This window comes from Lissotriton vulgaris, chromosome 7, assembly GCF_964263255.1.
Source record: "Lissotriton vulgaris chromosome 7, aLisVul1.2, whole genome shotgun sequence".
NCBI classification, from domain to species: domain Eukaryota; kingdom Metazoa; phylum Chordata; class Amphibia; order Caudata; family Salamandridae; genus Lissotriton; species Lissotriton vulgaris.
The window spans coordinates 540,956,769-540,969,849 of NC_141695.1; the positions used below are offsets into that span (position 1 = coordinate 540,956,769).

At 48.4% G+C, this 13,081-nt stretch overlaps 1 protein-coding gene across 1 annotated transcript in view; it reads right to left on the reverse strand.

The window, feature by feature from the left end:
* Positions 1-883: 883 nt before the first annotated feature.
* LOC147702001 (cytochrome P450 2F3-like) overlaps positions 884-13,081 on the reverse strand; it is a 211,713-nt gene continuing 199,515 nt past the window's right edge. Inside the window, exon 9 of the mRNA XM_086930616.1 lies at positions 884-2,109. Within this exon, the coding sequence (XP_086786742.1) occupies positions 1,928-2,109 (182 nt within the window). The 3' untranslated portion in view covers positions 884-1,927. The remainder of the gene's footprint in view (positions 2,110-13,081) is intronic.

A 13,081-nucleotide genomic window follows, 5' to 3' on the forward strand; every position in this document is an offset into this window, starting at 1 on the left:
GCGGCATTTTGCACAGCAAGTTAATGTACAATATCCAAAATTCAAAATCATTCTAGCAGGTAAGTAACTTTTTTTTACGGAATACTCTTTAGATTTTACACCAGCTGCCCGTCCAAATGTTAGTGGACAGGTTGATTCAAAATTGCACTGAAATCACTGCAATTTGTGCATATCAAAACTGCATCAGCTCCCTGCGTCGGTTCCATGTAATACAATCTTCAGCCTTTGGAATTCAATAATGTCATCATGTGTAGCTTTTTTTGTTCAATTAAGCTTTCAAATTGACATCATGCACATGTTCACCACCACACTCTACCTGCTCTTACCCTGATTTCTCCCTTTGTCACAGTTTTAACATCTTTCTCTTACGCCTCATTTCCCTGTTTCCTGCCTTTCTCTCACTTTTTCTGGGTCAAAAGCTGGTGAAAAATCCCAATTCATGAAAAAAAGAGCGTTGGTGGTCCTCACTGGCACAAATGAAGAATTTAATTTCAGAAATATTCACTGCACCATGTCTATTCTTTTGCTTCTGTGCAGTGCACACATTTAATTTATATTTTTGTGGGTTTACGTTTTAACTCTATGGAAAACAAGTTGTGTAACCAGTTGGTCTCATAAAGGACACAATAAAACCCATGTAGTTGTTCCTGGACTGAAACAGAAAACATCATGCACCTATGCTGTTGTTATGGGGATTAGTAGATACGAACATTGTACTTCTTGTATTCTCTCAGATGTCATTTCCTGTTTCAGTGGTTTTAAAAATCTTAACACAATGGCGTACAACCCAAGATAAAACAAATCCCTACAATAATGAACATAATGCAATAGCAAGTTTTTGATTGTTAGTTCTGGTAGAAATGTACAATGTAACAGCAAAAATAACTATTCGTTTTATTTAAGTGTAGAACTCCATTAAAAAAAGAATCATAATTTCACTAGCTATATAATTATATTGAAAATCTACAAGAATATTCAGTGATGACATAACAGTTTGAGGTTAAAAAAAAGTCCATCAAAAAGTTTTCATTTTCTAAAGACATCATTTTTTCGGAGAACAAAAAAAAAAGAACATATATAAATGAGTTACACTAGGCTCATAAACCAAGTTAAAATAAAGGGCGATGTGTGCTCAGAATAAAAGGTGCACACCACTAAAACACACATTGACACACATGATTTGAGCAATGGAATGTGTAATCGCTATTCTTGAGTGAGGGGATAGCATCCATCAAGCACTCACATCTCCAGTGACTCAAAATTGACAATAAGTTTGATTTTTGCACCACATAATGGACTGTATTACTAGCTCGCGAGTTCCACGGGCTTTACATTTATTTTAGTGCGACATATTACAATATAGATGCCTTTTAATACTCAAGCATATTCACTGAAAGTAAAGGACATGTAATCTTTCATCATGACCTCTACTTCATTCCTGCATACAACATTAGCACCGGTTGGAGTTAGACATTTTGCTTGACACAACTGCTAGGAATGCATTGCTAAAGTATGTATGAAATGCAAAAATTGAAATCTGCATAAAGTGATCTAATGTGGCCTAGACATGCAGAGTACAATTAAAATAGATACTAGGGACACAGAGTGGCAAAGAGGGAAATAGGAACAAGCTCAGGCCAGAGATAAGAGCTTTCCAGCTATAATGGAGTCAGGTGACATTAATGGCATATGCTGGACTATACCACAGCCCTACAGAGGTAGCGGCTGGAGGGCATTCCCCCTAATTTCCCAGAAGGCCACTCTTGTGCTTGAGACACCTTGTCTATGTTCCTTTCCTTTTGAAACCAAACATTTGAAACTGCTATGACTCGCTCTTGATCTGCGTGAGTATACACCATACAGCTTCACCACTAGAAAACATAGCTCTCGCTAGGCTAAACGTTTGGTCAGACTCAAAACGTGCTGCTTAGTGGACCCTCTCCACCGCACAGATGCAGAATGGCTTGGGTGCACGGGTGCCTCCTCCAGCCAGTACAATCTGGCTGCTCTCCCCCTCCGGCACTTTCAGTGAAAACCTCTGGAGCATGGAGACGAAGAAAATGAAGATATTCATTCTGGCTAGGGACTCCCCAATACAGGATCGCTTTCCTGAAGAAAGAAAAGGGACAGGTTGTTAATATTAAGTGGACACATCAATTGATTTCATTTAAATCCTGTCTGGTGGATTTCCACCACTGAATATCAAGAATCTCGCTTCACTGAATGAATGAATGAGGGGTTTCTTATATCGCGCAAACTTTGCCCAGTGGGCGTCAAGGCGCCTAAATCAAATACAGAAGCTTACATCCTACTAAGTCCTATTCTATCATAAGTAGGCCTTCTTAAAGAAGTAGGTTTTTAGAGCCTTTTTAAAAGACTCGATGGAGGGGAGAGTTTTTATTTCCGTGGGGATGGAGTTCCACAGCTGCGGAGCGACCACGGAGAAGGCTCTGGCTCCCCATCTGGCAAGTTTAACACGGGGGACAACCAGTTGACAGAGTCCCGCAGAGCGAAGGCTTCTTGTGGGGACGTAACGCAAAAGAAGGGAACCAATAGCACTAGCAGGACCATCCATCAATGCTCTGTGCAAGGGGTGTGTCATTGATACAAACGAGTTCTTAATTATCACAAAACTAACCCTGAGCATAGTTTGCATAGTAGTGCTACACGAAGTGCACTTCGCAAGCTACGCGAACTGCGTAGTGCAGTAGGGAAAATTCTGTTCGCACTGATTGCTCAGTGCTGGCAAGCATCCGGCACTGTGCAATCAGTGCGAACAGCATCTTGCACAGTGCAAGCAGCCGTTTTCTGCCGCTTCAGCAGATGTGTACTTGAGCGCCAGCTTTCTCAAAGCGGACTGGTAGTTTCTCATCACAAGCGGTTGCGAGCATACGTGACCCCTCGCAATGAGAAACCCCACATCCCCGCGTTGAGAATCTCGCAGGGAGGTTTATCTTCCATGCTTGTTATCAGCAACTTGATCACAAACGGGGACAAAGTGTCGGCGGGATGGTGATTTTGCTCGCTCGTGGTTGCCAACTTGACGTTCAGGACCACGAGCGAGCAAAAAATGTCTGCTACGCTACGCGGGTTTTGCACTAAGCTATGTGCAATTCGCGCAGGGTGTAGTTGCGCTAACTGCACACACTCTGCAAACTTATCGTAGTTTTCCACCCAGAGTTACATAAAACACACACACATGGACACCCTTTTCTCTCCAGAAGGGCAAAGATGCACAAGATGGGATAACACTGGCAAGGGTGATGTAGTGGAGTAGCCTAGAAGATACAGAACATCATGGCCCTTCAGTTCTTTCCATAGCTGGTTGTAAAGGCCAAATTCTTTTTCTTCTATTTTAGAAACTAAACAATGAAATAAAAACTAATATTTTATTTCCAGATAATTTGGGGAGTTTGAAGCTTAAAGTGTCGAACATGGAATAAGGGTATATTAGCCGGTCTTGGACATCTCTTGTACCAGAGATAAAGGTAGGTTAAGGACCAAGAAGGTGGACAGAAGGAAGTATGTAAAGTATTCCCATAAGAGTAGAAATGGAGAGCTGATTTATCAAGGCTTTATGCAACGTAATGCAGCAAGACAACTTGCTGTGGGATGCTGCGTAGTTTATTTATTTATTAAAACATTTATAGAGCGCGAACGAAGGCCCTTGGGCATCTCGGCGCTAAGAATCTCTGCAATGTTTAACCAACAAGGGGAGCTAGAGTTTACTGATTAAAAAGCCAGGTCTTGAGCTGCTTGCGAAAAGACCAGAGTGAGGTACTTGTTTTGATCGAGTATGGCAAGGTGTTCCAGAGTTTCGGTGCGGCTACAAGGAATCTTCTGTCTCTCCAAGAGACAGATTTGGTACGGGGTACCACCAATTTGAGTGAACTGGATGAGCGTAGTGTTCTGGAGGGACTGTAGGGAATGAGATTGTGAGTAAAAAAAGCAGGTCCGACATTGTGTAGAGCCTTATACACTATGCAGAGGGACTTGAACTTGATTCTGTTTCTTACAGGAAGCCAGTGCAACTGTCTTATGGTTTCTGACGCAGATTGGTGTTTGGGGATTCGTCCAAGGAGCCTGGCGGCTGCATTTTGAATGATTTGCATTTTGTGTAGCACTCTTTCTTGGGCACCTAAAAACAGAGCATTACAGTAGTCTAATGTGGAAAATACCAAGGAGCTTACCAGGGTTTTTCCGGCTTTCTCGGGTAGAAATGGCAAGATTTTTTTTATGAGCCGTAGTTTGTGGAAGGCCGAAGAGGAGATCTGGTTTGCGTGAGGTAGGAAATTAAGGCGATTGTCAAACATGACTCCCAGATTCCTCACCTTGCTAACCGGAGCCGGAGGATGGCCCATAGATAGCGGCCACCAGAGGGAGGACCATTCCGGGGACAAGTTGCCGAAAATGACCACTTCCGATTTGTCGGAGTTTAGTTTCAGGCAATTGGAGGCCATCCAATTCCCTATTGCCAGCATGCCCTGATTAAAATTGTTGGCTATTTTGTGCCCATCATTCCTGACGGCGAGGACCAGCTGGGTGTCATCTGCGTAGGATGTAAGGCTCATCCCATGTGCCCGAATGACTTTGGCAAGGTCCGACACATAAATGTTAAATAGTGTCGGACTAAGGGATGAGTCTTGAGGAACTCCACATGGCAGTGACAAGGAGGGTGATTGAAAGGATCCAATAGTGACCACCTGGGACCTGTCCGCCAGAAAAGAAGCAAGAAGTTTCTTGGCGTTATGCAGGATCGACCAAGGTAGCATGGTCAACCGTGTCGAAGGCCGCAGATAGGTCTAGCAGTATCAGGGCTGCTGTTCTTCCAACATCACGGATGGATCTTATATTGTCCGCCGCTTTAACCAAGGCAGTCTCTGTTCCGTGGTATTGGCGGAAGCCGAACTGAGATTCATCCAGTAGCTTATGTTCCTCGATAAAGGTTGATAGTTGGAGATTCATAACTTTTTCAACTATTTTTGCCAAGACTGGGAGACTGGCGTAGTGGTGCGTGACAGCGAGAGAGCACAAATGTGCCATATCTGCTAACATATGACACATTTCTGTTCAGTCTCTGCGCTGGCGCACTGTGTGCTGCCTAACCCCAATGCAACCACTCATGCACGTCATGGTGCATGTGTGCTTGCATTTCAGGTAGTATTGTTTTTGTACCGGAAGGGCCACCTTCCTCCACAGAAACAATCTATAGAGGCATTCTTCTCTTTGTATGTGTGCTGCAGAATACAACACGCATACAAAGAGAAGATAAAGGGGAAACATAAAGCTATTTCTCCTCACTACGCTTCACTTGGGAAGGCATACCATTTTGATGCAAACCCAGGGGTACTGACCCTCGTAAACCTGGGAATGCTTCAAAATCCATGGGTGGATGCATGAGAATGACTTGCGCTGCCTTACGTTATTCTGGATTTACTTATCCATACAGAGCCATGAAACTAAAACTCATTTAAAGGTTTGCATTGCCTTGCATGATACAAGTGCAACACAAGCCTCTTGTAAATCTGGGACCCAGTTCTGGGTCAGAAAGGGATTAACAAATTGGGTATGATAGGAGAGGAAAAAGAAGGAAGGAAAAAGTATACTAGGAACTGGATTTCGGATGTGGGCCCAGTCCAGTAGCAGAACTAATAGGGTCCACGAGGGGGCGGGTGCCGCCTGTGAATTCCTTTTGTTTGATCCCCTACACCTGTGAAGCCAAGATGGAAAACGGTCTGTGGGGGCTGGGGGTAATGCATGCGAGTAAGTGTGTGAATATCTGTGTGGGAGCATAAGCACCAATGTGTGTCTCAGTGAGTGAGTGAGTGTGTGTGTGTATGTATGTGTGTCTCAGTGAGTGAGTCACGGAGAGCGAGTGTGTGTGTATGTGTGTCTCAGTGAGTGAGTCAGAGAGTGAGTGAGTCAGAGAGTGAGTGAGTCAGAGAGTGAGTGAGTCAGAGAGAGTGAGTCAGAGAGAGTGAGCGAGTCAGAGAGAGAGAGTGAGCGAGTCAGAGAGAGAGAGTGAGCGAGTCAGAGAGAGAGAGTGAGCGAGTCAGAGAGAGTGAGTGAGCGAGTCAGAGAGAGTGAGTGAGCGAGTCAGAGAGAGTGAGTGAGCGAGTCAGAGAGAGTGAGTGAGCGAGTCGGAGAGAGTGAGTGAGCGAGTCGGAGAGAGTGAGCGAGTCAGAGAGAGTGAGTGAGCGAGTCAGAGAGAGTGAGTGAGCGAGTCAGAGAGAGTGAGTGAGCGAGTCAGAGAGAGTGAGTGAGCGAGTCAGAGAGAGTGAGTGAGCGAGTCGGAGAGAGTGAGTGAGCGAGTCGGAGAGAGTGAGTGAGCGAGTCGGAGAGAGTGAGTGAGCGAGTCGGAGAGAGTGAGTGAGCGAGTCGGAGAGAGTGAGTGAGCGAGTCAGAGAGAGTGAGTGAGCGAGTCAGAGAGAGTGAGTGAGCGAGTCAGAGAGAGTGAGTGAGCGAGTCAGAGAGAGTGAGTGAGCGAGTCAGAGAGAGTGAGTGAGCGAGTCAGAGAGAGTGAGTGAGCGAGTCAGAGAGAGTGAGTGAGCGAGTCAGAGAGAGTGAGTGAGCGAGTCAGAGAGAGTGAGTGAGCGAGTCAGAGAGAGTGAGTGAGCGAGAGCGAGAGAGTGAGTGAGCGAGAGCGAGTCAGAGAGAGTGAGTGAGCGAGAGCGAGTCAGAGAGAGTGAGTGAGCGAGAGCGAGTCAGAGAGAGTGAGTGAGCGAGAGCGAGTCAGAGAGAGTGAGCGAGCGAGTCAGAGAGAGTGAGTGAGCGAGCGAGTCAGAGAGAGTGAGTGAGCAAGCGAGTCAGAGAGAGTGAGTGAGCGAGTCAGAGAGAGTGAGTGAGCGAGTCAGAGAGAGTGAGTGAGCGAGTCAGAGAGAGTGAGTGAGCGAGTCAGAGAGAGTGAGTGAGCGAGTCAGAGAGAGTGAGTGAGCGAGTCAGAGAGAGTGAGTGAGCAAGCGAGTCAGAGAGAGTGAGTGAGCAAGCGAGTCAGAGAGAGTGAGTGAGCGAGTCAGAGAGAGTGAGTGAGCGAGTCAGAGAGAGTGAGTGAGCAAGCGAGTCAGAGAGAGTGAGTGAGCAAGTCAGAGTGAGTGAGCGAGTCAGAGAGAGTGAGTGAGCAAGCGAGTCAGAGAGAGTGAGTGAGCAAGCGAGTCAGAGAGAGTGAGTGAGTCAGAGAGAGTGAGTGAGTCAGAGAGAGTGAGTGAGCGAGTCAGAGAGAGTGAGTGAGCGAGTCAGAGAGAGTGAGTGAGCGAGTCAGAGAGAGTGAGTGAGCGAGTCAGAGAGAGTGAGTGAGCGAGTCAGAGAGAGTGAGTGAGCGAGTCAGAGAGAGTGAGTGAGCGAGTCAGAGAGAGTGAGTGAGCGAGTCAGAGAGAGTGAGTGAGCGAGTCAGAGAGAGTGAGTGAGCGAGTCAGAGAGAGTGAGTGAGCGAGTCAGAGAGAGTGAGTGAGTCAGAGAGAGTGAGTGAGCGAGTCAGAGAGAGTGAGTGAGCGAGTCAGAGAGAGTGAGTGAGCGAGTCAGAGAGAGTGAGTGAGCGAGTCAGAGAGAGTGAGTGAGCGAGTCAGAGAGAGTGAGTGAGCGAGTCAGAGAGAGTGAGTGAGCGAGTGAGAGAGCAAGCGAGTCAGAGAGAGTGAGAGAGCAAGCGAGTCAGAGAGAGTGAGTGAGCAAGCGAGTCAGAGAGAGTGAGTGAGCGAGTCAGAGAGAGTGAGTGAGCAAGCGAGTCAGAGAGAGTGAGTGAGCAAGCGAGTCAGAGAGAGTGAGTGAGCAAGCGAGTCAGAGAGTGAGTGAGCAAGCGAGTCAGAGAGTGAGTGAGCAAGCGAGTCAGAGAGTGAGTGAGCAAGCGAGTCAGAGAGTGAGTGAGCAAGCGAGTCAGAGAGTGAGTGAGCTAGCGAGTCAGAGAGTGAGTGAGCTAGCGAGTCAGAGAGTGAGTGAGCAAGCGAGTCAGAGAGTGAGTGAGCAAGCGAGTCAGAGAGTGAGTGAGCAAGCGAGTCAGAGAGTGAGTGAGCAAGCGAGTCAGAGAGTGAGTGAGCAAGCGAGTCAGAGAGTGAGTGAGCAAGCGAGTCAGAGAGAGTGAGTGAGCAAGCGAGTCAGAGAGAGTGAGTGAGCAAGCGAGTCAGAGAGAGTGAGTGAGTCAGAGAGAGTGAGTGAGTCAGAGAGAGTGAGTGAGCGAGTCAGAGAGAGTGAGTGAGCAAGTCAGAGAGAGTGAGTGAGCGAGTCAGAGAGAGTGAGTGAGCGAGTCAGAGAGAGTGAGTGAGCGAGTCAGAGAGAGTGAGTGAGCGAGTCAGAGAGAGTGAGTGAGCGAGTCAGAGAGAGTGAGTGAGCGAGTCAGAGAGAGTGAGTGAGCGAGTCAGAGAGAGTGAGTGAGCGAGTCAGAGAGAGTGAGTGAGTCAGAGAGAATGAGTGAGCGAGTCAGAGAGAGTGAGTGAGCGAGTCAGAGAGAGTGAGTGAGCGAGTCAGAGAGAGTGAGTGAGCGAGTCAGAGAGAGTGAGTGAGCGAGTGAGAGAGCAAGCGAGTCAGAGAGAGTGAGAGAGCAAGCGAGTCAGAGAGAGTGAGTGAGCAAGCGAGTCAGAGAGAGTGAGTGAGCGAGTCAGAGAGAGTGAGTGAGTCAGAGAGAGTGAGTGAGTCAGAGAGAGTGAGTCAGAGAGAGTGAGTGAGTCAGAGAGAGTGAGTGAGTCAGAGAGAGTGAGTGAGTCAGAGAGAGTGAGCGAGTCAGAGAGAGTGAGCGAGCCAGAGAAAGTGAGCGAGCGAGTCAGAGAGAGTGAGCGAGCGAGTCAGAGAGAGTGAGCGAGCGAGTCAGAGAGAGTGAGTGAGCGAGTCAGAGAGAGTGAGTGAGTGAGCGAGTCAGAGAGAGTGAGTGAGTGAGCGAGTCAGAGAGAGTGAGTGAGCAAGTCAGAGAGAGTGAGTGAGTGAGCGAGTCAGAGAGAGTGAGTGAGTGAGCGAGTCAGAGAGAGTGAGTGAGTGAGCCAGTCAGAGAGAGTGAGTGAGCGAGTCAGAGAGAGTGAGTGAGTGAGCGAGTCAGAGAGAGTGAGTGAGCGAGTCAGAGAGAGTGAGTGAGCGAGTCAGAGAGAGTGAGTGAGCGAGTCAGAGAGAGAGAGTGAGTGAGCGAGTCAGAGAGAGAGAGTGAGTGAGCGAGTCAGAGAGAGAGAGTGAGTGAGCGAGTCAGAGAGAGAGAGTGAGTGAGCGAGTCAGAGAGAGTGAGTGAGCGAGTCAGAGAGAGTGAGTTAGCGAGTCAGAGAGAGTGAGTGAGCGAGTCAGAGAGAGTGAGTGAGTCAGAGAGAGTGAGTGAGTGAGTCAGAGAGAGTGAGTGAGCAAGCGAGTCAGAGAGTGAGTGAGCAAGCGAGTCAGAGAGAGTGAGTGAGCGAGTCAGAGAGAGTGAGTGAGCGAGTCAGAGAGAGTGAGTGAGTAAGCGAGTCAGAGTGAGTGAGTGAGTGAGTGAGCCAGAGAGAGTGAGTGAGTGAGCGAGTCAGAGAGAGTGAGTGAGCGAGTCAGAGAGAGTGAGTGAGCGAGTCAGAGAGAGTGAGTGAGCGAGTCAGAGAGAGTGAGTGAGCAAGCGAGTCAGAGAGAGTGAGTGAGCAAGCGAGTCAGAGAGAGTGAGTGAGCAAGTGAGTCAGAGAGAGTGAGTGAGCAAGCGAGTCAGAGAGAGTGAGTGAGCGAGTCAGAGAGAGTGAGTGAGCGAGTCAGAGAGAGTGAGTGAGCGAGTCAGAGAGAGTGAGTGAGTAAGCGAGTCAGAGTGAGTGAGTGAGTGAGTGAGCCAGTCAGAGAGAGTGAGTGAGCGAGTCAGAGAGAGTGAGTGAGCGAGTCAGAGAGAGTGAGTGAGCGAGTCAGAGAGAGTGAGTGAGCGAGTCAGAGAGAGTGAGTGAGCGAGTCAGAGAGAGTGAGTGAGCGAGTCAGAGAGAGTGAGTGAGCGAGTCAGAGAGAGTGAGTGAGCGAGTCAGAGAGAGTGAGTGAGCGAGTCAGAGAGAGTGAGTGAGTGAGTGAGCCAGAGAGAGTGAGTGAGTGAGCGAGTCAGAGAGAGTGAGTGAGCGAGTCAGAGAGAGTGAGTGAGCGAGTCAGAGAGAGTGAGTGAGTGAGCGAGTCAGAGAGAGTGAGTGAGCGAGTCAGAGAGAGTGAGTGAGCGAGTCAGAGAGAGTGAGTGAGCGAGTCAGAGAGAGTGAGTGAGCGAGTCAGAGAGAGTGAGTGAGCGTGCCAGTCAGAGGGAGTGAGCGTGCCAGTCAGAGGGAGTGAGCGTGCCAGTCAGAGGGAGTGAGCGTGCCAGTCAGAGAGAGCGAGCGTGCCAGTCAGAGAGAGCGAGCGTGCCAGTCAGAGAGAGCGAGCGTGCCAGTCAGAGGGAGCGAGCGTGCCAGTCAGAGGGAGCGAGCGTGCCAGTCAGAGGGAGCGAGCGTGCCAGTCAGAGGGAGCGAGCGTGCCAGTCAGAGCGAGCGTGCCAGTCAGAGGGAGTGAGCGTGCCAGTCAGAGAGAGCGAGCGTGCGAGTCAGAGAGAGCGAGCGTGCGAGTCAGAGAGAGCGTGTGTGTGTGTCAGTGCATGTTTCTGCGTGCCTAAGGGTTTATGTATTTAGGGAACAGTGTGCAAGTGCTCCTGTCCTTCATCGCTTTTCATTATCTCCAATGTCTACATTTCTGTACTCCCAAAGACCTAATTTCCTCCTAACCCTGGGCTCCAATGTGCCTTCCTACACATGCTGAAAGAGATCTCTGCCTTTCGGAAGTCACAGCTTAACACTTGGCATCAGCCCCCCGCCAGCTTGGCATTTAAGAAACAAGTCTTAGTTTGGGCTAACTATTTAATTGAATGCATTATGATGCTAGGAAAGTGTAGCTATCAAAGTTGCAGCAGGTGCACTGGCACCAGTGCCCTGAGGGTGTACCGGACCACAATTTGTGGTATTTTTTCTAAACAAGCAGGGTAACCGTTTTCCTTTTTTGCATTAGGTCCCTGCCTCCTTTGCTACTCCACTGATATTGGTTATTTTGACACTCTACAAACTGTTTTTTGAATTGCACAAAGTTCTGTAAACGCCCCCTACGGTGATGGGGCACTTGTGAATGTTTACAACCCTTGCCATAGTGGAGTTCCAATAGTCCACGGAGTGAGAAAATAATGTGTTAGCTGGCTACAGTAGCACTGTCTGGAATTATAAGAACATTAGATGCCATCTCTGTTCATATATGCCACTCACATTTACCTCCTCAACTCCAAAAGTGGTATGATAAAGAATGTGAAGGCTCAATATGGAATATTCTCATGGGTCCGCAAGATTTTACACCCATACCATAATTTCCTACCTGAAGCCTCAGCAAACCTCGACCAGGACTACCAGAACTTCTCCACCTGGATCACAAACTGCGCAACGGAGTCACACCACTGAAACCAACAAAATCCAAAACCTCAAAACAAGCCAGTTAGTACACCCCAGAGCTCAGGACTACCAAGCACCATCAAGTGCAACTGCTACCAAATGGAGCAGCGATGGCACATTACAAAGTACCCTGCCGACAGAGCCGCTCACTAAACAGCCCTAGGAAAATATCTCCTGCACTTTAAGGAAGCTAAGAAAGCAGCCATCACAGCCCGCATGGACACCACGGCCAACCACAATAAGGAACTCTTATAGTCAAGGAATTCTCCACCCCGACAGCCACACAGAAAACCATTCACCACTCCCAAGGACTCTGCGGCACCATCTCAGACTACTTCCATAGAAAGATTGCCATCATCTTACAACAATTTTGACCTTTAACAACCAGTGATCTCCAGTCAAATTATCACCACCTGGTCTCTGTTCACCACCCTGACCACCACAACCATCATATCTTCCACCCACTCCGGGGTGCCCACCGATCCCTGCCCCTACCACCTCTTCAACCTTGGAAAGAACCCAATCAGCTCAGAACTTACAAGCATAATCTACACCTCCATCACCACAGCAAACTTCCAGGACAGATGGAAACATGAAGACATAAGACTCCTCCGCCGACCCCAGCGATCTCAAAAATGATCAACAGATCTCCCTTCTCTCCTACCGGCCAAAATACTTGAGAAACCCATCGACCAACAGCTCACCTAGTTCCTGGAACAAAACCACCTACTGGATGCCTCGCAATCAGATTCTGTGCCAACCACAACACTGAGACCGTGCTGATTGCTGCCAAAGACGACATCAGAACTCTCCTCAACCGCGGAGAAACTGTGGCCCTGATCCTCCTAGCAAAACAAACAAGATGATGGACGGAATGTTGCACAATGGCAAATCATTCACCCCCAGTCTCCACACCACTGGACACAAGCTATCCAGGCTAAAGATGGCTGATAGCCAGAAACCGGTCCTATGATGCTTGATTCCGGTCCAGGAAAGACATGGCTTGGCAGTTTGGGCTGGACTGTTCCCATGAGGCACAGGGTCAAGACTGATTTGCATATGGGCATGTCTGAACTGGGGTGGCTTGGTGAGCAAAGTAACGATGGATTAAACCCAGATCTCTGTACTGGGGTGAATGTATGACATTGTTCTGCATTCTGTCCATCAACTGTTATTTTTGCAATTACCTGATCCTCCTAGATCTCTCTGCAGCCTTTGACACGGTCTCCCACAACACCCTCATCAACAGACTCTACAACATAGGCATACAGCAAGATGCTCTCAAGTGGATCGCCTCCTACCTTATAGGATGCTGCCTCCCTTCACCTCCGCATCCGAGGACATCATATGTGGAGTACCTAAAGGATCATCTCTCAGCCCACCCTGTTCAACACCTACATGACCCCCCCCCCCCTCAGCATCAACATAATCTCATACACAGACTACACTCTCGCTCACCAAGGACCCTGCCAACATCAAACCAACATCTCCAATGCCTTGACCAACATAGCCAACTGGATGAGAGAACTGACTTAGACTCCACTACGACAAGAGAGAAGTACAGCTCTTCGGAAACAACACTTCCATCTGGGACCACAGCTGGTGGCCAAATGAACTTCGACCAACCCCCACACCAACAGACCAAGAGCGCAACCTAGGTATCATGCTCAACAGCCAACTTACCATGAAACGACAAGTCAACGCAGTCGCCTCCTCCTGCTTCCACA